This window comes from Carcharodon carcharias, chromosome 23 (genome assembly GCF_017639515.1).
Source record: "Carcharodon carcharias isolate sCarCar2 chromosome 23, sCarCar2.pri, whole genome shotgun sequence".
Classification (NCBI taxonomy): Eukaryota; Metazoa; Chordata; class Chondrichthyes; order Lamniformes; family Lamnidae; genus Carcharodon; species Carcharodon carcharias.
The window spans coordinates 33,884,560-33,909,309 of NC_054489.1; the positions used below are offsets into that span (position 1 = coordinate 33,884,560).

A 24,750-nucleotide genomic window follows, 5' to 3' on the forward strand; every position below is an offset into this window, starting at 1 on the left:
ACAAAGGATTGGCATGGCCAAATTTAGAAAATCATGTTCAGTTTTGATCCTTTACACATGGTGGGGTATATTGAAGCCCTGGTCTAGAATAGGGTGACCAAAATGTTATTCACATTTAGGGGTGTTAGCTGTTAAGGTATGATTTCAAGGAATACACTTTTTTCATTGCGGCAGTGCAACATTAGGGCAGAACTGATTTTTAAAATGAGGGAGGGAACAGATCTAGCTCTGGCTGAGCAAGATAAGGAGTGTAAGAATAAAACAAAGAGTTAAGTTAGATTCAAAGACAAAGTACTTTTTCTCATAAAGAACTAGAGAGTTTTGGAATAGATTGCCAAAGCGTATGGTAAGGAATATCCTGCAGATCTTTAAAAGGGAACTAGACAACCTTTTGAGAGGGGGGCACTCCAATTGTAGGATAGCTGACATTAATGATGCTCATGAGTTACTGTAATCTCCTAGAGTTTGCTTGATTGCCTTTAGAGTTAGTAAGGATTTTCTTAAGAGTTTTCTTTAGAAATTAGCCACAGGATTTTTTTTTTTTGCCTCTTCCAGGAAACTGCGTGACATGAAGTGGAGGAGTTTTTTAAACCCCTAATACAGGTAGATTTGGATCAGGTGGAATTTTAAAATGTTAAGAATCTCAACATGCCAATTAATGATTTTAAGGGAAACAGAAGGGATGAAGCAACCGATCTGCTCGCAGGAGGGGTCTCTCTCATTTAATTAGTTTATTGAGACAGCATGCCTTGGATTTTTCAGGTTTAATCAGCCAGCTGGGTTTCCCAGCAGTTAAAGAGGGACAAGAATGCCTTGTAGAAGACTGCTTTTATAGCACTGTCTTTGGGCAAGAATGCCCAATTTCCCCCTGACTAGCCCTCAGGTCTTTCTGATCACTCCCTCCTCTGTGCTCACTGGCTGTGGCCTGATGTCAAAGGCTTATCCAACAATTGCCAGCCTTTCAATTTGGTTAGCTGCAGCCAGGAAATGGAGACAGAAAGTGTTAATAGCAGGATCGTGAGATATATCCATTCTTCCAGTTTTCACAAATGTAAAACTGGTGCCCACCACCAACCCCACCTCTCTGTTAAATTGGTACAAATGAATCAGCACCTTGTCTGGGTGAAACAAGCCTGATGTATTGTGTTGAAAGTATAATACTTTTCATAATATTTTTCTAGTTTATTGTGAAGTAGGTTTATGGGGCTAAGTATAGTTGGGTGTGTGTGTGATTTCAATTACATTTTGTAGTGAAGTAGACTGCAAGCTTTAAATCATCAAAAGAAGCTAGGTACTTGACATGCTAATGAGAAAACATGGATGCTGGCTTAGCATGTAAGGTGTGAAGGGAATTTGCATTTTTAGATAAATGAAGGGATATTTGGATTTCAACAGGATTGTACACTGTTTACAACTAGTCAGATAAGCAAGGCTAAGGAATGTGTTTATTTTTCCCAAAGGTAACTGACAATATATAGTGGACATGAAAGTTTTTATATTATGAGGAAGATACAGTTTCAAAGACATATGGAACAATAGAATTTATATATTAAGGAGAGAGAAACATATATAAAGGAGAATGAAAGGCTATGTGAAAAGAGAAGGCCATGTAAGATTGAACAGAAGTGTGTGAAGTAGCCTTAATGAAGCCTCCAGTATTTGTGCATAAGTTTGCCATCTAACAAAACTGAAGTTGGGGAAAAGCCATTTAGAATTCCACTGTCCAGGGTATTTTGTTAACTTGCTGATTTCGTTTAAAATCTAAAAAATTATTTTGGATCGTTGTCTTAAAGGGAGTGTAACTGGGAATCAGGTTAATTAGGGATTTTAGGAGTTATTATAGTAGTAAGTAATTTGTAATCTTATGTATGTGCTTGAAATCTTTTATATTTTGTTAATAAATATTTTAATTTAATTTTTAAAATCTCTTAAGGTCTTGGTGGACTTATTACTTCTGAATTCAGTGCACATGTCTTATAATAATTGCAAAACTGTTGTGGTGGTGTAATCAAGTTTCCCTTGTGGATTTGGTCTGCCTGGCACAAATCATCTGCTATGCCATAATGGTATGTAGCATGCTCATATGGAAGCTGTGCCTTCAGCCCACATTATGATTTTCCAGAGTGCCTGAACAATATGAAATTACGTGACGCATTTTTAAACTAAGGCAGTCTGAGATGTTCCTTACAATTGTCCTCTTTGAACAAGTCAAATGGTAAAGTTAAATATAGTCAAGAAATGTATGGCAGATTATTTTCTTCCATAAACAAACAGGATTACTAAGAACAAAACGTACTGCCCTAGACTTCCCCTTTAAATTATACTTTAATGCTTTCAACAAACCCATTTACCTTTTTTCGTTCTTTTTCCAAAGCCCTCCATTGTTCATAGCACTCCTCCAACCGAATATGAAGTTCGTTGGCTGGACCGCTACGATTTTTCATAGGTCTTGGAAATCCAAAGGGTGGTATAAATCCATAAAGGGATGCATCCCCATAGAACATATCATTGAAAAGGGGATACAAGTGACTGAAATCCTCATAAGGAAATAACTCACTGGGATCCATTAATGAAACAACAGGGTGACCAAATTGAAGGTTAGTTCCTGAAGCAACACTACGTGGGCCAAGTTGTGAAATATTGTGGTTCCGTCTAAAGTCACCCATCATGTAGGGACTCGAAAAAGCAGATGAACGAGTCATATAATTTGCCACATTGTTGCTGTCCCCAGCTCCTTGCTGGGAATTGTGATTATTATAATAATAAGACTGAGCACCTATTAAATCTCTGTACATACTCTGGGAAAATTCATCATCTTTTTTTTTCACATCCTCATTCAAATCGTAATGGCAGTTTTGCTGTTTAGTTTGGTAGCTGGGATATTTATTTGTAACATATTGCTGAGATGACGAACTCCCATGGAATCCATTTACTTGCTTTCCATTTTGACAATTCTTCTCGATGGGTGATTCAAAATACATATCTCCACTAGCTTTGTTTTGCCCTTCAACATGTGTACCTGGCTGAACCCGGTCCACATTATATGTAAATTCACTACTAGAAATCTTGGAGTGGTTGTCCTGACCATAAATTCCTGTGGATCTCTGGAAGTAGGCACTACTATTTTGAGAAAAAGGCATGGAAGACTGATGAGAAGGTAGACAGAAAGAATGGGATGATGTTTTAGAGGCAGGAGATGCTTGATTACTGGGGTCTGAGGAGTTGTCTGGTTTCCCAAACGAGGTAGTAGTGGTAGTTTCAGAACCAGAAGTAGCCAATTTTGTCCAGGATTGTCTGTTTTGGTAAGACTCTCCAGAATACACAGATACCGGCAATGCATTTAATGGCTGAACATATTCAGACTGCTGTGAAAAATGATCATAATTAGAATGTTGTTGCTTTTCAAAGGCCTTCTCAAAATCACTTCTAATTGGGCAAAATGTATGTGTATTTCTTCCACATTCAGATGTGCATTTTTGCCCCAAATCACCACCTAATCCCATTTCCTTTGAAAGCTGTTTTTCACTCAAGCCCGATGATGATTTGACACAGTATTTTAAGGTATGTTGGTCAATGTTTAATTCATCAAACCCCTTTGGTGCTTGTTTCCCTTTGGACACTCTAGAGCATGTATCCATTTCTATCACTGGTAATTCTGGCATACAATCAGAAGAGGTCTTTCCATCTGTTATGTTAAAATTCACAAATTTGTTCTGTCTGAATTTACTGCCATGTAATTGTTCCATGTATCTATTGCCAGTATTGTTGTAAGAATTTCTGGAATTATGCAGGAAAGGGAACAGCTCTGTGGATGTCTGACTGGATGGAGTACCAACTTCTTTAAAGTCTCCCCCGTCTCTGCCGTACATGTGAATATCTGTTCCTGGTTCTCTAACTGATACTGGTAACCCTACCTGGAGTTTGGAACAATTCTTCACATAAGGAAACTCTTGAAAGTTCATCTTGGTGCTATCAGTGGACTGAAAAGGACTACAATCAGTAGCTTCTTTCTTTGAAGGAAACATCCATTGCTCTGTAAGATCCAAGTCATCAAATCCTAAAAAGTCTTCCATATTTATTTTTTGCTGTGAGACTAAATGACTATCCTGCTGGTACTGTGGTTTGTCGGAAGTTGCTATGGATTCTTTTGCATTAAAAACTGGCTGTGAATATGATGTATCTACTGGCTTCTTAGACTCAGATGAGTGATCTAGATGTTCTGTATATCTGCTGGTTGTGGAAGACCATATTGATCTTAACAAGTTAGAGGAGGTATTTCTAAAACAAAAGATATGTTTCAAGGAACTGATTAGATAATAGATAAAATCTTAAAAGATAATATGCATTGTAATATTACATTTTGTTTTGTGTGGAATGATGGAACAGCACACTTAGCAACCAATGTACTACATCACAGCAGTGGAGGAATGCGGGCATCATCACCTACACTACTGAACTGATTCAGCTGTACTGCTGCAATGAGGCAGGCCAGAGCAGGAGGGTACTGGGAAAGTCTGCCAAAATGGTATGATGCATCTCCTTACACCCACTCACAGTGGCAGACAGTAGGCTGATCAGCTTTTCAACTGTCCCCAGATTGACCAGGAGGAATGGAAAATCAAAACACCAGAAGCCCCCATTCTCCCCACAATGTTTATTTAATTTATTAAATAAAAATACTCATACATAAACCTACCCTTCAACAAACAAAGATTGTGATTGATCAGGTTCTTCTAAAATGTTAGAAACAAGCCCATACAAGTCTGCAGCACTCCCAAAATCAGTCATTTCACTTTGAGACCTATTTGGGAAGAAGAATATCCAAAAAAGTAATTATTCTTTTGATCACTATGCTAAAATCTTCAAATCAGAATCAATGGGACCAACATATGATATAATTCAATATAAGGAAATAAGAAACTGGATTGATTTTGAGACCAAACACACCACAGACAAGCTAAGATGGACCCTCGTTTTCTCAAAAGGTGTACGATTGTTTTATCAACTAAATTTCAGATAAGAAATTTTGAAATATTAGTAAATCTATCCCAGTAAGTTAAAGGTTTTAATAGGGGGTAGCATTACGCCATGTAATTCACGTTCCTTTATTCAGCCACTAAGGTGCAGTTATGTGTGTAATTGAACTCTTCTGAAATCAACTAGAAGTCAAAAGAAACCCTCAAGAAATAAACTGGCAATCTTCCTTTTTTTCTTATTAAAAAAAGTGTGATTTCTATATTTGAAATTTTGAAAAGGGGACAGAAAAGACCATCAAGCGTGCCCTATTCAGAGCAGTGTATGACTTTCACCCAATATTCATAACCTCTTACTCATTGCAACCTATTCATCGCAAATTGCTTATCTACCGGACAATAGTTCCTTCATCAACTTAAAAAGTGCAAGCATAATCGCCCTTGAATTAAGAGTCAAGCACCACCCTGCCGCCGCCGCCGCCGCCGCCGCCGCCACCGCCACCACCACCACCACCACCACAACATAAATACAAAAACAGATCCCTCCTGCCTATTTTCTCTGCCCCAATGCCTGTCAAATATCCCTTTGCATTACTTGATTCTTTACTCTGCCACAGCAGCTCAGATCATTTCATCGAGGCGCAAGGAAATTACATGTTAGTGAGGAAGGAAGATTGTGTAATTTGCAGAGTATAACAGAGCTAGAAGTAAATAGGTGATGAGTGCGAACGTGCCATCTTTCCAGCCCTTGGGTTCAGACTTTTTGGACCCAGAACTCATACGCATCTGCCTAGAGAAAAGGGTATTCAAGAAACAGCTATAAGGTCAGACTCTTCAGGTTAGTCTCTGCAGATGTCGGACTGAAGACACTAGATACAGCAAAGGCTATGGGCCCTGACAACATTCCAGCTATATTAAAGGCTTGTGCTTCAGAACTACCTGTGCCCCTAGTCAAGCTGTTCCATTATAGCTACAACACTGGCATCTACCTGACAATGTGAAAGTTGACCAACTATGTCCTGTCCACAAAAAGCAGGGCAAATTCAATCTGGCCAATTACCCTACCCCCATCAGCCCCCTCACAATTATTATCAAAGTGATGGAAGCTATTATTGACAGTACAATTAAGTGATACTTATTCAGCAATAACCTGCTCAGTGATGCTCAGTTTGGGTTCCAGACCTCATTATAGCCTTGGTCCAAACATGGACAAAACAGCCAAATTCCAGAGGTGAGGTAAGTGACTATTCTTGACATCAAGGCAGCATTTGGCCGAGTGTGGCATCAAGGAGCCCTAGCCAAACTGAAATTGGGGAAAGACTCTCCGCTATACTCCCGTTAAGGTCTAACCAGTGTTCTATACAAGTTTAACAACTTCTAGAACTTTTCAGAATTGTCAGGGAAGTTTCACTTCATTGCAGATATCAATGGAGCTTGTGGTAGCTTCATTGCAAACTGCAGCACACTCCCTTCTGAGAAGTGGTCAGGGTCCATTTGGTGACAGCATCTAAATCTACACCACCTTCACGACAAAATATGCTACATTTATACAAGGTAAGAGAAGTGCTTCCCTGTGGCAGTCACCAATTTTAAACAACAGCTTTAACATTGTGGTAGATAGCAGATAGAAAATCTAGTACTAAAGAATTACAAGCTTTATTAATGTGGGTGAGTATTTGGTGTATGCACAGTCCAGGACTTCTTTCCTTTCATTAGGCATACATCAGTCAAGTTTACCTTGACACTCTTCCTCAGACCAGATAACTCACTTACTTGCATGACCGATCAATGAGGCAGATTGCCTTCACTGAAAAGGCCATTTCCTCCTACTCTTGCTACACATTACCTCACCTCATTGCCACCTTCCTTCAATGCACTCCTCCAACACCATTTCCAGACTCTCATCCTCAAAGGGATAAATTCTACTACTCCATAGGTCTTTTAGAAAACTGCATCAGAACATTCAGCCTGCAAACAAGAAATAATAACTGCTTTCCTCATTTCTCCTCCCGAGTTGCTGTTGGTAGCCCTTCCTGCACTCCAGACAAATGTACAACGAGCATGTTAAATCTGGATAAAACCTAGGATCCCATTGTCTGTTGCATGCCTGCAACAAGCCTGAATCAGATCAATTCAGATGTATCTCTAAAGCTGTGCCCACAGGGAAGATCAAGCCAAATTTGCCACTCAATTCACACTTGCATAACAGGTGTTTCATTCTGCAATTCAGTTCACTCACAAATCAACTGAAAACACATCAATCTTAAGGAATGATAATAATCCACTACACTGACTCTTCAGTACGCCACTTTCCTGATGTCAAACTAAACTACCATCAGACTACTCCAGATATGACTAGACCGTCCAGGATTTGTCAGTGATATTCAGAACCTAGGTGCTGACTTGGTCCCAGCCTCCAACCAAGTCCTGGGTCTCTACTGTTGATCTAGTTCTACATTTTAACACACAAATGGCCTTGGTCTTGACTATCAGTAAACCCACATCTGTGTTTTCCATGGACTACACTGCTAATCTGCTACCAGGACCTTCACCCCAGAGTAGTGAATGGACAATAAACTCCATTGGAGGTGTGACACACACTTTCCAGGAGCACAACACTAAAGGGGGTAGTCAGGGAAAGCCTTGGCGCTTGAATTTTATCAATTTAGTCTCTGCCAGAACAGCAGGATGATTTCAGTGTTGGGAACCTGAACAGCGAGGGGATGGACTTTGCCAAGACTCTTTCCCAGGGCCACTGCATTAGCATTACGCCTCCAGGTTTCCTGACCAATTAGGGACAGCCAGCAGGATAACACACCCATTCTGCCAAAGGAAGGATTTCTAATTACAAAGGACTACCATATGGTTTACAAGAGCTCATGAACATATGTATTTTTGAGGCTGCAGCAACCACAGCAATGGAGAGAAGACCTGGAAAGGCTGCTCCACAGTCTCTCACTCTTTCCTGGAGATTCTGCTGTGGAATCCAAGGAACTGTAGCGAGCTGAATTCTCCCAAAGACCCAAAGACAGGAGAAAAAGGAGAGTCTTTCCAACTGAGTAGGTGTGGATAGAAATGGCCAAGGAAGTCAACAGCAGGAGTGTGGTCTGTCCAAATGGGAGATAGTGCACCAAGATCATCCAGGTCGGGACCTCAGGAGGGCAGGACAGGTGAGTGGCATAACACTTTGAGGTCCAAGCCCGACACTCTGACTTGCCCAGAATTCTACAGCCCAGTATTCATCAGGACAACACACCTTGCAGCTCCGCTCATCTCTCTCTTTACAGACACTCACATCCCTATCTGAACAGTTAAAACTCAATCATCCTCATCCTATTTACCTTTCACACCCATGCCTCACAGTCATACTCCACAAATGATGCCCTTCCCTGTCTGCACACAAACAATTTCAAACAGTCACACCTCATATTTTGCTACTTGCAGAAGAGAGCACACAACTTGGTGAGGGGCAGAGACCTGGGAGTGAGGCCCTCCAGTGGCAAGCACTTTACAGGCCACTGGCAATTGTGCCCACCTGCTCCACCAGGAAGGTCATCTTGTTGCAGGAGACTGATGGTGTTAGCAGCAAACCATCAAAAAATCTTGAGCCCCCTGAGGCACTGATGCTCAGACATGTCAAGAGAGCTGATCCTCTGCTTGCAGACCCTGTGTTGGGGATCTCGCCCCCTTCCAATTAGGTATTGGGATCCATCCATTCTTCTCTTTGGAGGGGAACCCAGCTGAGACAGAAACTGGAGAAGCTGCTACTGCTAGTGTTGCTTCTGCTCTTGTCCCTCACCAGACATGCATGGTGGAGCTGCATAAGGTGCTCCCATGCCACGGTGATGGTTGGCAGCATTGCAGAGCAGCTGAAGATGAGTGAAGTGCTATACAGGTTCAGTGTCTTTCTAGAAGTTGGCAATCACCTATCAAGCAGTAATAGTATTCTCTGAGATGACCAAGTGCTTTGAAGAGCAGCCTCACCTGGCTATGGCTGGAGCTCTTCAGTTTCATTGGTCAAAGCTTTCACTGTTTGACAGTTTCACTAAAGCAGTTCTTCTCACTGTGAACTCACCTCAGTGACCCTGGCATGTCATTGATGGATCAAAAATAGGTGCTGTGGCCGTCAATTAAGGAATTGAGAGTTAGAACACTTCTTAATTGGCTTAAATACCTTAATTACTTACCTGACAGATCCAAGATGTTTTCCCTGCCTGCCTTCAATCTTGCCCCACTGAAACCTGTAAATTCAGGGGATTTAGCTACCCACTCTTACCCAAACATGCCTCCCCATGCCTGTAAACATTCATCTCCAGATCCCATGAAGACTTTCACAGCCATTTTTGTTCTTAAAATGTTGAATTTTGTGGCAAAGATGGTAGAGGATGAAAGAAGACATGGCAAGGAGATTGGCAACCATCAAACTATATTGCAGGTCATGACATATCCACCTGCCGATGATCAGTGACAAATGCCTTGGCTTGTTACAAGTTAGCAGGACAAAACTGACATATGCAGCATCAGCACAGCGAACTCGTAACATAAAGACAACAACCTATGGTTGGCAGTATCAAATATCCTCAATTGTTACATCTGTAACTCATTCCAAGCTCAAACTACAGGAAGCAAACAGTATATGAAGTATGTAAGTTATACATTGGTGCATTTCCCAAAAAGCAAAGGTCATTTTGGAAGGTGCACCAGTATCTCCAATTTGAAATCATTGAAAGATGAGTGCACAAGGCTATCGATTCTATGTTGCGCCTTGATTGCCTGCTCTAAGGTAATGGTATGCATGAGATGAAAATGAAAGAACTGTAAGGTTGCATGAAATCCTAGCATGGCAGAACAGGAAATATTGTAGCAACTGCTAGTAACCTGGTACATCATATTCTCACTCAATTCTATCTTACCAGATTCCTTAAAATGCACCACTCTCTTTACCACCTATTTCTAGGTCCTACAGGAAACATTATATAGTGCTATCACCTCTTGCCAGGCATAGAACAGGGTAGGAATGCCACTAGAAGTAGAAGCCCTTATGATCAACAAGTTTTAGCAGCTACTAAAAAATTAGAAGATAAGTTGATAAAAGATACCAAACAGAGTCGGAAAGTTGGAAAACGTTTGGTGCATACACTGAAATACCAGACAGGGGACAGCCAGCCTCATTACACAGGTGGATATGCAAAGAAAAGGTACTTCTTGATGACATGTATAAGGCTAAAGCCAGGCTAGTAGCTCAGGGTTTCAAAGAGAGACTTGGTGATCAAGATGTCAGAACGGACTCCCCCCACTGCAGGAAAAGCAAACTTGAAGATTTTCTTAGGTCTTTTAGCAACATATTCCTGAGAATGTAAATTGATGATATAAAAGCTCCATTTTTACAGGGTGAGAAATTTCAAAGGTTTTTGAAACCACCTAAAGAGGCTGGCAGTATAGAAGGGAAACTGTAGAAATTAAATAGTGTGTTTATGGGTTGAAATATGTGGTATTTCTCAGTTAGGTCCGTGCTGTTGAAAACAGCTTGTATTCAGCTAAAAGCAGACCCAGCAACGTTCTACTGGTATCGAGCAGGCATCTTTATAATGCACATTGATGATTTTGTTTCATAAGGTTCTGCAGAATTTGAGCAATAGGTGATACATAAAATAGAGGAGTCTAAGATTGGAACTCAGGCTTCAGGAGCCTTTAAATATATGGGGTTAGACATTAAACAGAATATGTCAGGACTGACCTTGAATCAACAGTCCTATTTAGAAAATGTCAACTGTATCCCAATAAATCAGACCAGGTCCTCACAAAAAAATGATCCTGCATCCAAGGAAGAAATAGACCAATTAAGGAGTCTGACTGGACAGTTGAACTGATTGTGCACTCAGGCCAGACCTGATGCTAGTTATGACATATTGGAACTGAGTACTATGATGAAACAGTTGAGCAAGTTCTGAGAGCAAATAAAACATTCCAGCATTGGGTGATCCAGAAGATATGAAGTTAGTCATTTTTAGTGATGCTTCACATGTCAATCTTTCAGATGGTATTTTAGTACAGCAGCAGTGTTTATCACATTCTTGGTGGGAAAGAGTAACAAATGTTTTCCATTGGCCTGGGAAGTGAAGAAAATAAAAAGGGTGGTTAAAAGCAACTTAGCTGCAAAAACACTAGCTCTAGTAGAAATGATAAACATGGGATTTTATTTATCAACAGTTTGAGGGAAATCCTAACATGGAGCAGTCTGAGAAAAGTTTACCTATTGAATGTTATGCGGATAACCATTCCTCACGGGATAATGCACATTCAACAAAGAGTAAGACTGAGAAAACGTTGAGGATTGACAGTGTTAGCTTAAAAGAAATATTAGGGAGGATAAGATAAAATGGGTCAACGCAAGTCACCAATTACTGGACTGTTTCACAAAAAGGGGTACTTGTATGAAGAAATTGTTGAAGGTCCAAGAAGAGGGACATCTTGCATTATGATGGGCTATAAGAAATGTGGAAAACCATTTTTTTCTTTGAACTTAATTGAGTGTTATAAAACTATTGTTTAAAGAAAGGGGAATGTGTTAATGGTATGTAAATTATATTGTTAAGATACACAGGTGAAGGGTATTACTTAATTAAGTACTTTGAGCACACATAAATAGGGGATAGGTGAAACACGAGGGGTGGGAGGAGAGCTGAGAGACTAAACAAAGCCAATAAACTTTCTTTATAAATAACATAGAACTTAGGAGCAAGAGCAGGTCATTCAGCCCTTTGAGCCTGCTTCATTATTCAGAAGATCAGATCTGTTGTGGCCTCAACTCCACTTTCCTAACTGCACCTCATAACCCTCAACCCCCTTGTCTATCAAAAATCTAACCCAGCCTTGAATAAATTCAATCATCCAGCCTCTACTATCTTCTGGGGAAGATAATTTCACGTTCTAAAGACCCACTGACAAAAAAAATCCTCCTCAACTCTGACTTAAAAAAGGAGACCTCTTATTTTTAAACTACGAGTTCTAGCTCTCTCCACAAGAGGAAGCATCCTCCAGGTTCCCACCCTATTCAGTCCCTCAAGGTATATGTTTCAATGAGATTCTTTTTCTCATTTTTCTAAGCTGCAATGAGTATAGGCCTAACCTGTACAATCTTTCTTCATTAGACAAGCCTTTCATCCCAGGAATGAGTCAAATGAACCTTCTCTGAATTGCTTCTAAAGCAATTATATCTTTTTACAAATAAGGAGACCAAAATTGCACACAGCACTCCAGATGTGGTCTCACCAAGGTCCTGTACAGCTGCAGTATAACTTCCCTATTTTTATATTCCTTTCCTCTTACAATAAATGTCATCATTCCATTTGCCTTCCTAATCACTTGCTGTACCTGCATTCTAACTTTGTATTTCATGTACCAGGACACCCAGTTCCCTCTGTACCACCGAGTTCTGCAATCTCTCTCCATTTACATAGTACACTGTTTTTCTATTCTTCTTGCCAAAATGAACATGTTCACATTTAGCCATGTTATACGCCATCTGCCAAATTTTTGCCTAGTCACTTAATCTGTCTATATCCTTTTTCAGACACTCTGCCTACTCTTGATAACTTACTTTCCCACCTATCTTGATGTCATTGGCAAATTTAGCTACCATACATTCTGTCCCTTCATCCAAATGATTGATATAGATTGTAAACATATGAGGACCCAGCATTAAACCCTGTAACAGTCCACTAGTTACAGCTTGCCAATCTGAAAAAGACCTATTTATCCCTACTCTTTGCTTACTGTTAGTTAACCAATCCTTTATCCATGATCCCGTACACCATGAGCTCTTATCTTCTGTAATAACCTTCAATATGGCACCTTATCAAAAGCTTTCTGGAAATCTAAGTACATCACATCTACTGCTTCCCCTTTATCTATCTTGAATGTTACTTCGATAAAAAACGCTAACAGATTAGTTAAACACAATTTCCCTTTCACAAAGCTATTTTGCCTCTGCCTGATCACACATTTTTCTCAGTATCCAGCTATAACCTCCTTAATAACGGATTCTAGCACTTTCCTATGACAGACGTTAGGCTAACAGGAAAAGTTGTGTGTCTTGGTTTCGACTTCACCGACCCACTTGAACCATGTTACCACAAGTACAAATGTTCTCCATTTTTAAAATATGTTGATTTATCTCAAGAGTAGAACAAAAAAAATGTTTTGCTAAACTAAATCTACAGGGATTGGACCATCAGTTCTGAGCGCGACCCACGAGAAATTTTGCTAACCGTTGCCCACGTGTAGGGTTGCCAGAATCTGCTGGGTTGCAGTCCACGTTTTTTTCCTACTGGTATTACTGAAGTGATATGCATGGAAAGCAAGGGAACGTGAAGTGAGGTGCATGCTGATTGCACACAACATTGACTGAGAGACGTGTGCCCCCTCTGCTATGATTCAATCGGCGCACACCACAAATTCTAGGTACTCAAGCAGAGTTAGCAATATTACCCTATCCCGGGAAATCATTCTTGGTCACGACACCTGTGGACGTGGGAGGTTGCATTTTTTTATGTTACTTTTACCGGTAATTTAATTTGCCCCTAATTATATAATGGATCACTTTATCTTAAAGTGGTGTGATAAAGAAGGAGAATCAAATGCAAAATCAAAAAGTACAGAGGAAGAAGTAGCCAAAGACAGAAATCAGTGACGAGGGCAGAATGACAAAAGAGAGTTGGGAGCTGGATTATTTTGGTATTGAACAGAAAGGGAGACCATTTTGCTTAGTTTGCAACGAGGTGATATCAGTTCCAAAAAAAACACCATGTTAAGAGACATTATGGATCATGCTATTCCTCTCACTTCGCAAAATTTCAGGTAGGTTCTGCTCAACCTGCTTGACAGCTTCCAAATCTGAAGGAACCCGTGGCAACACAGAAGCAGGTACTTAGACAAGCATTAAACAAGAGTGATATAGTGACTTTGGTTAGCTTTCATACTACTTGGTCACTTGCAAAAAAATGGAAAGCCATTCTCAGATGGTGAATTAGCGAAATAATGCATCATCAAATCCTTGGATGTTTTATTTGATGGGTTTAAAAACCAAGAGGAAGTTATTAAACGTGTTACCGTCTGCAACTCAGCAGGCATACTGTGAATCGCAGAGTGCAAGATACAGCTGCCGATCTGGCAGTGCAGCTTTCCAGAACTGTACGCTCAAGTGAGGTTATCAGTATAGAGCTGGATGAAAGAAAAGATATTAATGACATTGCTCAGCTCTGCATATGGATTTGTTTTGTTGACAGTGATCTGAACATGGCGGGAGAATTTTTAGATCTCTTGGGAATATGCAAGCAAGCACAAGGCTCAGTACTTTGTGGCATTTACTGATTGTTTCAATGAGCACGAGTTACCTTTGGAAAAAATTGCATCAGTTACAAAAGATGCCTGCCTCTCTATGACAGAACACATCATGAATTTGTAGCTTTGATGACATGTCTACCTGACATATTTGGTATGTATTGCATAATGCACCAAGAAGTGCTCTGCGCTAAACTCAACAAGAGAGACAGATTGAAAGCTGTAATGGACAAAGTAGTACAGATCGTTAACTTCATCCATGCTCGCCCCTTGCATCACCATCAGTTTGTGGAACTTGTGGACCAAACTGAAACAGAATATGGAAACCTTGTCATGCACACTGAAATGTGCTGGCTAAGCCGTGGTAAGGTAGCGGCACATCTACCAGAAATCAAGCAGTTTCTTGCTCAGAAATCTCAAATATACCCAGAGTTAGAGTATGAACACTGGATTTTAGAAGTGGCTTTTCTTGCCGACATTACTGGTCACCTGAAAGCGTTAAGTGAGTCATTCCAGAGGAAATGTCACTTCTTTCCCACACTAGTTGCTAGTATCAGGAAATTCATGCTACATCTGCAGTTAATGTCCACTCAGTTACCTTCATGTGACTACACTCATTTCCCAAATTAGAAAACAAATTTTGGAAAAAAACTCTGATCAAGGAAATGAATATGATCCATCAGTTCACATGAGTGCTGATTACACTGGCAGAGCATTTTGAGAACTGCTTTTCTTCTGAGCGATCTGAAGCCCTTCCTCTCATTGCTCTCAAATCCATTTGAATTTTATCTGAGCAAATGCAGCATAGTATGTCAAAGGCTTAGGGTTGATAAAAGGGAGTTTGAGGAGAAATTATGGGGAGGTGGTGGCATAGTGGTATTGCTCCGGGGACCCAGGATGGAATCCCACCATGGCAGATGGCGAAATTTGAATTCAATAAAAATCTGGAATTAAAAGTCTGACGATGACCACAAAACCATTGTCAGTTATAAAAGCCCATCTGCCCTTTAGAGAAGGAAATCTGCTATCCTTGGCGTACATGTGACTCCGGACCCACAGAATGCCCTCTGAAAAGGGCAATGAGGGATGGACAATAAACGATGGATTAGCCAGTGATGCCCACATCCCATGATCGAATAAATAAAATTTTCATGTGCTGGATGAAAACAAAATTAACTAGCTAAAGAGGAAAGGTATACGAGAACTTTGGTTGAAGTTCTCTGGCATTGCATTGCAAGGCTGATGTCAATCTTTTGATTAACATACAGATGCGAGCAAGACGTGCAACAGACTAACAGATGGAAATCTCAATGCTGAATTGCAAAGTGTCTACATATCCCTGAGACCTATCTAAGAAAGCTTGTGGAGGGCAGATCCAACCAAAAGTCACACTGAGTATTATGTAAGAGAAGAGTAAATATTTCTTTTGGTTTTACTATTTGATGACAGTTCTATTAACATATGAATGATTAAGCAGTTTCTATAACTCGTTATGAAATATTTGGCAAGTATTAAATGAAATTAATCTTATTCATGGGACCGTGGTCAGTGCACATGCCCGATTTCAATTTTGGAGTCCACTTAGAAGAAGAAGGGCCACTCAGCGGCTGACTCACTAGCCTAGGTTGCCCATCACTGGATTAGACTAACTGCCTTGTGTGGAATAATTTTGGCTTCATGTCAATAATCTACAGGCCTCAAAACGTGAAAATATTTATGCACCAGAATGTTTTTTTTAGTATGGAAATAAATAATTCTCATACCGGTTAGGGTTGTTCTGAGATCCAGCAAGTTGCTTATAATCGTCTCCAGATGTTGACCAAGGAACATAGAACAAGGAGGAATCAGGAGTGGTCGACACTGATGCAGTGTAGGATGGATGTGAATCTATATTTTCTTCATATTGAGGTACCTAATTTAGATGCAAGACAAAAAATCTTAAAACGGTTGAAATTTCACAGTGATCTAAATTGTAAATATTAATACTACTAAAACTTTTTCAAATGGTATAAAGACAGGTTACATCTGCGTTCTCCGTATAGTGCTGGTGCAGTGAAATCAGCAAAACTGTCCATGCAGTCAGAAGGAATACTTTTTAAATACTGTATAAAATAATTTGTATTTATAAAGTACCTTTAACATAACAAAATGTTCCAAGGCACTTCACAGGGGCATTATAAAACAAGGTATAAAACTGAGCCACAAAAAGATATATCAGCAACAAAAGCTGGCATTGCCAGCGACGCTCAAGTCCCATGAATTATAAAACACAAACTGAAATGTTCGTCTCTCAAGTCTACAGAATCACAGAATGGTTACAGCACAGGAGGCCATTCAGCCTGTTGTGTCCACGCCAAATCACTGGAAGAGAAACTCATCTAGTGCCTTTTCCCCATAGCCATGCAATTTTTTTCTCTTCAGATAATTATCCAATTCTCTTTTGAAGGCCTACATTGAACAGACAGTAGTGCATATTTCCAATGCATAAATGATACTGCAGCCTTATGTAAGGATTTTCTCACACATTAATAAGCCCCATTCCACGCTCAAAATCACTTGAGATACAGCAGTCTAACCTGTTTCCTTTCCTCAACACGCTAGTTGAGAAATCTGCTAACGGGTTCTCTACTACTGCGTACCGCAAGCGTACCTTCACTGCTCATTACATACATTGGGATTCATATAGCTCCACTAACTATAAGACTGGCCTTATCAGCAATCATGTAAATAGGGCCCTAGTCATTTGCTCACCTTGCAAACCTGAAGCAGAAATAGAGCACATCAAAGCTACCCTGCAGGACAATGGCTATCCTGGTCAGATCATTGTTCACTGTGTGTTGCACAAACTCACAGATGGACCGAAGGCTGCCACTTTTGAACTGAAAAGTGCCCGGTCTACCTCAAATTACCCTGGAAGTGCTAGTATCTCAAAAATTTGAACAACAGCTTAAGGAAGCCGTTTGACGTTGCTGCTATTATAGTTGCTCACGAGAGTGGTATTTTCTACTAACAGGATGTTGCCATCAGTCCAAAAAGACATTCTGTCTACTACACAATTCAGCAACATCAGGTATGAATTTCAGTGCCGCTGTGATGCCAGGTATGTAGGCCATACATCCCAGAAATTGGCTGATTGAATCAAACAGCATGTTACTTCAATTGTTCATAATAGGCAGAGTACAGATTACTCAACAAGCCTATGCCTACAAAACCCAAAACATCTACTGTTAGATGTGATTCCATGATTGGGCAGTACTTGCTGAAAAATCCGGAGTGTGCTAATAGCTACACTAACAACCATTTTAAGATAATCCGTTGAGCACATAACATGGCTCATTTACATTTGCTACAAGGGACATACATTCATATGCAGGTACCCATTCCCTGCAAACAAAAGGAACATGTTCAAGCCTTGCACCTTTTTTGTATTATCCGGGAGCTTGGGGAACCTATTGTTCCCTGTTGATTCCTCCATGGCAACGCCTTGGCCAGTCAACTTGCCAACCAATCAAGACCCTTTTCGCATCTAGGATAAATCTTTGTGATCTTTTGAAACTTGGCATTCTTGTGTTTGTCCTGAAGAGTGCCAGATGAGAAGCTTCAGCAACATGTCTCTCGTTTCAGCAAAATTAATTGGATGTTGAAGTAGAATCATGAGCCACAGCTTCATGAAGCCATTGCTACATTATCCTGTCCTCACTGATTAAAGCTAGGAGGATGGATTCCTCATGAAGTAGTGAAATTTCTTTTCCAAATTTAGAAAGTAGCATACAGGATTCATTGTCATTGATAACTTGAACATTAAGGAAGTGAAATGCTTTCTGCTCAGGGAATTGAACAGCACCATATTAAAAACATGCAATGTAATGGGGTGCAATTTATAGCAATCTGGACTCAGGGAATCCAGCAGCCAAGTGGCCATCCAAAAATGTATAATGACCCCATCTCTCTTGGAAGATAATACAGGTGAACTTGGAATACACAGGAACCTGCTGCCAACGGAGGGGGATGGGGAGTCGTACATAGGGAGTAGGTCCAGTTGGGTCGGGAGGCGGCTAGGGCTTGTGGAGTTGGTCAGTACTGCGGGGTGGGATAATCGGGTCAGGTCGGGGTGAGGGGGGGGAGGAATCCTATGGGGAGTTGTGGGGATGGGGAATACTATGTGGTGGGGGGTAGTCAGGAATTGGGGGAGACCCCTAAGGGGTCGGGGGGAGTCTCATGGGTGGGTGGGTGGTGTGTGTCTTTACAATAGTTACCCAGAAGTTAGAAAACATTTTAATTCTTCTAACTTTTTCTGAGTAACTATTGGTTTAACACAGCTGGAACCATCCAAAGTTTGCAATTAAATCGCATTTTCAGATAGTTTCCAGAGCAGGGCAGTTGTCCAGAGGAAGTTTGCACTTCTGGGAAATAGCCATGCAAACCCTAACCTTTTAAGTTCCGAGAAGGGTTCCCCAGGGCATCTTTGGGGTACCCCCAATCCGAAGCTGGCGAGCTCGCAAGTTACGGCCCTTTATTCAAGGACGGATGTAAATGCATTGGAAGTTCAGAGAAGTTGTCTTATGAGGGAAGATTGGACAGGCTAGGCTTGTATCCACTGGAGTTTAGAAGAGTAAGCGGTCACTTGATTGAAACATAAGATCCTAGGGGAATCTTGACAGGATGGATGGAAAGGATGCTTCCTTTTTTGGGAGAATCTAGAATCAGGGGTAAATGTTTAAAAATAAGGGGTCACCCATTTAAAACAGAATGGAGGAGAAATTCTTTCCCACAGAGAGTTGTAAGTATTTGGAACTCTCTTCCGCAAAGGCCATGAAAGCAGAGTCTTTGAATATTTTTAAGGCAGAAATAGATTCTTGATAAGGGGGTGAAAGGTTATTTGGGGTAGGCGGGAATGTGGAGAAATCAGATCAGCCATGGACTTATTGAATGACGGAGTAGCCTACTCTTGCTCCTAATTTGTATGTTCACATGTATGTCCGTACATATCTACATACTTGCTGTGGCAGGTTGGATATTGTTTGACTGCCATAAGTGGAGCCACAATACCAGCCCAAACAACCATTAATGTTTAAATGCTGCCACTTTCCCAAAAATATTCTGCTAATCATGAGTTCTGATGCAAGTTCATCAATCTGAAGCATTGGCCCCATATCATGTGTTGGTTTTTCGAGCAAGCTCTCCTGCTCAGAAGCCAATCTGACTGGCAGACTTGGCTCTCTCAGGCAGGGCATGCTCTGGAGGAGGTCGCAGCCCCAGGAGTGGGAAGGGTACCTGTAGCTATGTTAATGGGAGCATGGGGGTCCAGATATTAGGGGTGGAGGGAGTAAACGGCGTTGTCCAAACACCGGGATGCAGGCAAAGAAGAAAGTAAGCTTGGCAGGCTACTCCTGCTGCGCGACATGTTAAATGTTACCGGTATTTTATTGTTACCCCTAAAGTATTTGACTATCCCTTAAAGTTTAAAGCCCTCTGAGTCCCTTAGAAATTCTGGGCATCAAAGTATAATTTGCATGACATCATAACCCATCTACCCATATATGCATAGGCACAATGGGCTAGATGTTTACTCAGGGGCGAAGACAGTTGTACATATAAATCGTACAATACTTTCCCTGCACAACTTTGAACATAGTATTATGTTTTCTTTAAACATGAAGAATTATTTTCCTCAAACAACTCTTCCCTCAAAGCAGTGGGCCAAATCTTGCTGGAGTGGGGCATCTCGCAGCATATGCCATAAATTTTCTGCACCCTTCAGCTTGAATATAACTTGTGTATAGATGACTGGAAGTGCAAGCTGATAACGCCAAGGGAAACTGGAACCCTAGTGAATGACAGGACAATGATCAACCTCCTCAATCAATGGAATTTGTGGATTGAGAAAGAAATGGAGAAGGAGGGTAAATTAGAATCCAAACAGGTACAGAAGAGATAAGGGTAATGTAAAGAAAGATTACATTAAGAGAAAGAAAAGAAAGAGGCAAAAGAAAAGTAAGAAAAACATCAAACTTCTAAGAACAATATACTCATTTCAGGAATGAGACTCACCTTAAACTTATGTTGCTAAAAGGATACTCATGCTTTAATTATGAGTTTTCTGAGGTGTGTTTAATAGGAAATTAATGTGCAATTCCAGCAAATCCTTAAAAATAATGGGGTGGGTAAGGAGCATCAACCAGGAATTTCTGAAGATTTACATGTCTCTTCTTCCCTGATCTTACTGGCTGATTTGTGCATTAGTAACAGTGTAAGTCATGCTATTATTTTACCAGGTAGATTTGGCTTACCATTTTTGCTTGAATTTCACTGTGCAAAGCTGTACTATTTTACATGCTGGTTTTGTAACCAAACATACATTTTAATTGTATTCCAATTAGAACTCAGAAAATAACATGCTATTCTTACGTGTGCTTTATAAGGACTGAAGAACGAATTGCAGTTCACCAATGAATCACTGAATACATCTGATGATCTGCTGTTAGCATCAATACCACTGTAGTAACGATTCACACTTTTCAAAATAGTTTTAGGCTGAAAAATAAGAAAAAACGCTTATGTCCTTTTGCCCTTGGGTATTTTTAAAGTATTCAGATAAAATGATTAATCATTTTTAATCAGAGAAAGTGTATTAAAAACTTAAGTCAGAAAAGGAACATTTTTGGGAAATACACAATCCATATAAGGTATGATTACCTACCTTTAGGTCTTTCACTGTTTCCTTACACGCTCAGCTATGAGTGAATTACAGTCTGCTTTTACAAGTTATGATTGTCTCCTAGTTGCTTTTCCTGGTGAGGTCAGTGAACTTCTTTTCAGCATTGAGAAGTCACACAGGGATTAGTAGAGAACCTGCCAGGACCACCCCCTTCCATTGGACCTGGATCATGCCTTTTGCAAGCTTCCATCCTTTGGGGCCAAAATTTGGGTTGCAAGATTTTCTCCAATAACACTTACAATTTGAGACTTGGTGCACTAAAGAACCACTAACAACAAATACTGCAATGAACAAACTGTTTAAAGCCACTTCAAGTTGCTGCAATTAGTTCAGCACTGCAGCAGCAACAAATTTCACTCCACTGCAAGGATGAGTTCTCCACAAAGGTTGCAAATAATGCTGGGAATCCAACAATATTAAAGTCAAATAAATAGCATTTAGGGAGAGAAAAGGGGAGTTCATGTTTTGGATCAATGACTTTTCAAACTTTCTGCCTTACCCGTTTCCTTTTGGTTTCCAGTTACCACAACATTTTTCATTTGTTTTAATATTAAAATGAAGTTCACAAAAGTAATTAGCACTTTCAAAATCCAACTAATTTGAACATCCTTCTTAATATCTCCCTCTTTAGGTTGGCCTCCATTATGATTTTGCCTCTGTGAAACAACATGGGTATACATGAACAATTAAACAACAAACCTTGCAGACAAAATAGCTCTGTATTGTTCTTGCTCTATGGAAAAGGGGAGACAACAATCTCTTAAGAATTGTACACTGGTCTGGGAACAGTAAGACTTTTCCTAGTAAAGCTGGAAAACAAGAGCCTAAAATGAAAGTCAAGTATAATTTCCTGCATCGAGTCTTACAGTAATAGATAATGAAGCCTGGATAGCTGTTCAAGCAGTCTTTCAACGGGGAGCATGTACACAATCATCTGAATAATACCATCTAAAAGATACACTTCAGGAACTCACCAAGGCTTCTTAGGCAATACCTTCCAAACCCACAACCGCTACCTTCTAGAAGGAAAAGGGCAGCAGACACATGGGAACATCATCTGGAAGTTCCCATCCAAGCGACTCACCATCCCGACTTGGAAATATATCGCCGTTCCTTCACCGTCGCTGGGTCTAAATCCTGGAACACCCTCCCTAACAGCACTGTAGGTGTACCTACACCACATGGACTGCAGGGGTTTAAGGTGGCAGCTTACCTTCTCAAGGGCAATTGGGGATGGGCAATAAATGCTGGCCTAGCCAGCAACACCCACATCCTGTGGACAAATAAAAAAAATAGGAAATCTGCTGCAACAATGGGAAGACCCACTGAGATCAGGATAATGTTCAGGCTTGGGCTGATAATTAGCAAGTAACATCTGCATCACACAAGTCCTAGGCAAAGACCATCTCCTACAAGAGAGAATCTACCATCAACCTTTGACATTCAATGGCATTACCATCGCTGAATCCTCCACCATTAAGTACTATGTCAAAAATGATCTGCTTTACTTTATACATGACAAACACCTTGATGTTGATCATGCACAACTTAAAATTATCAGAAAGCAAAGCATTTTTTTAAACTTAAAAAATAAAGTTCAGGAATAAGATAATCAAAGTTTAAGTTACAAACCAAAAAGGAACTAGACAGAAGCAGATTTGTTGCTGATTTACAGAAAGCTGTAGATCCTCCATTATCAACATCCCAGAATTCAGCACTGAACAGAAACTGAACCAACTACATACTGTAGCTGCAAGAGCAGGTCAAAAGCTGGGTATTCTGCAATGAGTAAGATACCTTTTGATTCCCCAAAGCCTTCCACAAGACACAAATCAGGAGTATGATGGATTACCTCTCCATTTTCCTGACAGAGTCCATCTCAAGCAACACTTTAAGAAGCTCAACACCATCCAGAACTAAGCAGTCTGCTTGATGGGCACCCCATCCACCACCTTAAACATTCATTTCCTCAACCACTGGTACACTATAGCTGCAGTGTATGTACAACATGCACTGCAGCAACTCTCCAGGGATTCTTCGAAAGTAGCTTCCAAACCTGCAACCTTCACTGCTAATAGGGAACAAATGCAGCAAGTGCTGGGAAAACCACTATCACCAAGTTCACCTACAAGTCACACATCATCCTGACCTGGAAATATATCACCATTGTTGGACCAAAATCCTGGAACTCCCTGTCTAATAGAACTGTGAGTGTACCTAAACCACAGTCTATCTGGTTCTTCTCCACCACCTGAGATATACCTCAATTCATATTTGTTAGAATTATGAAATCCTTGACATTGGGACTTATGTGGTTGAACTGGAGATATTACAGATGAGCCCCATCTTCCTCTGATGTTGATATTTTGGGCAACCTAACTCAGAAGTTGCAAAATCTATTGGGCAGACCTGAGAAGATAAACCTAAATCCACAACACTATTGTACCCGGATTGTTTTTTTGAGACTGGTCACTGAAACCAAACATTTGACTCAGTTTGAGTCAGACAGAGAAGCTACCAAAGGCGGCTGCTGAAAAAGGTCTTGACCCTGACCCAAAGCAACCTCATGCAGTAGATGATAGATTCATCTCAGTTGTACAGCATCTATTGGGCAACCCACAAGTGTTGTTCCAAAGGATGTCAATAACTCAGAACCAATCAGCAATAATGGAAGATCCTTTCACATAACTTAACCTAATTGTGCAGTCTGGATATACAGGGACAAATATCTAAGTATGGATCGAACTCCAAATGTTGCAACCTTTAATAAGCCTAAAAGATGGATGGATGGACATTTTTGTACATCCTGGAGGCTGAAAGAAACCTCATACTAGTAGCTGTTCCCTAAAACTAAACATTGAGAACCTCCAATGATGAAGACAGATGTTGGTTTAAAAATAGACAACAGTGGGTCCTTTTTGGCTGATTAGTCACACGGACACACCTCCAGTTCTGAAGAAGAGTCATATTGGACTCAAAAGTTAACTCTGTTTCTCTCTCCACAGATGTTGCCAAACCTCAATTTTACCAGCAATTTATTTTTATTACATGGACACACTGCCTGATTGATTACCATCTTAAATTTTCCTAGTTGGGGAACCTGTTCAGAGTTCAAAGATCCTAAATCAGGAAGGATACTCTTGGAAATTGAAAATCAAAATAAAATATTTTCTTCCTTGAGCTGGATAAACTTGCTTGATTGTTACTGATGGTAGAAGGATTATATATCTTGGTCACTTGTATCATTTCTAGTTCTAGTTGTGTAATTTACAAATGCTAGATCTGACAATGCTATCAAGATGCAGATATCTTTCATGACGTTATCCCTGACTTAAGGATTAATCCTGTTGTGTTCTCTTCACACTACAAATGTCATTGTTGAATCACAACTCAAGCCCTCAGTAGGCATGGGACACAGGGGCATTTTAACAAAATTCTGCCAGTTTAGGCATGAACATTGGATTCTGTTTCCATGATGTAAGGTTCAATGAAACACCATAGGTGGGCAGATCAGTCTGCAGTTCTTCAGCGAAATACTATGTGTGGAATCAAGTTGAGGCTCAGTTGACAACAGTTATGGCTCTCAAACAGCTCCTCCACTTAGTCATGATACCCCATCTATTTAAGAGCATCTGTAGTAACTTGTGGTACTGTTCTTGAGTAAATCTTAAGAATTGCAACTACAAAATATTGCAGGTCAAGATCCACTGGAAAATT

At 40.4% G+C, this 24,750-nt stretch overlaps 1 protein-coding gene across 1 annotated transcript in view; it reads right to left on the reverse strand.

Annotated features, from left to right (window-relative positions):
- The window catches only part of moto (minamoto), a 52,363-nt gene extending 34,573 nt beyond the window's left edge, over positions 1 to 17,790 (reverse strand). The window contains exons 1-4 of the mRNA XM_041173266.1: positions 17,677 to 17,790; positions 16,079 to 16,227; positions 4,697 to 4,801; positions 2,352 to 4,278 (exon numbers count right to left, since the gene is read on the reverse strand). Coding sequence (XP_041029200.1) covers positions 2,352 to 4,278; positions 4,697 to 4,801; positions 16,079 to 16,227; positions 17,677 to 17,790 — 2,295 coding nt within the window. The remainder of the gene's footprint in view (positions 1 to 2,351; positions 4,279 to 4,696; positions 4,802 to 16,078; positions 16,228 to 17,676) is intronic.
- Positions 17,791 to 24,750: the final 6,960 nt, after the last annotated feature.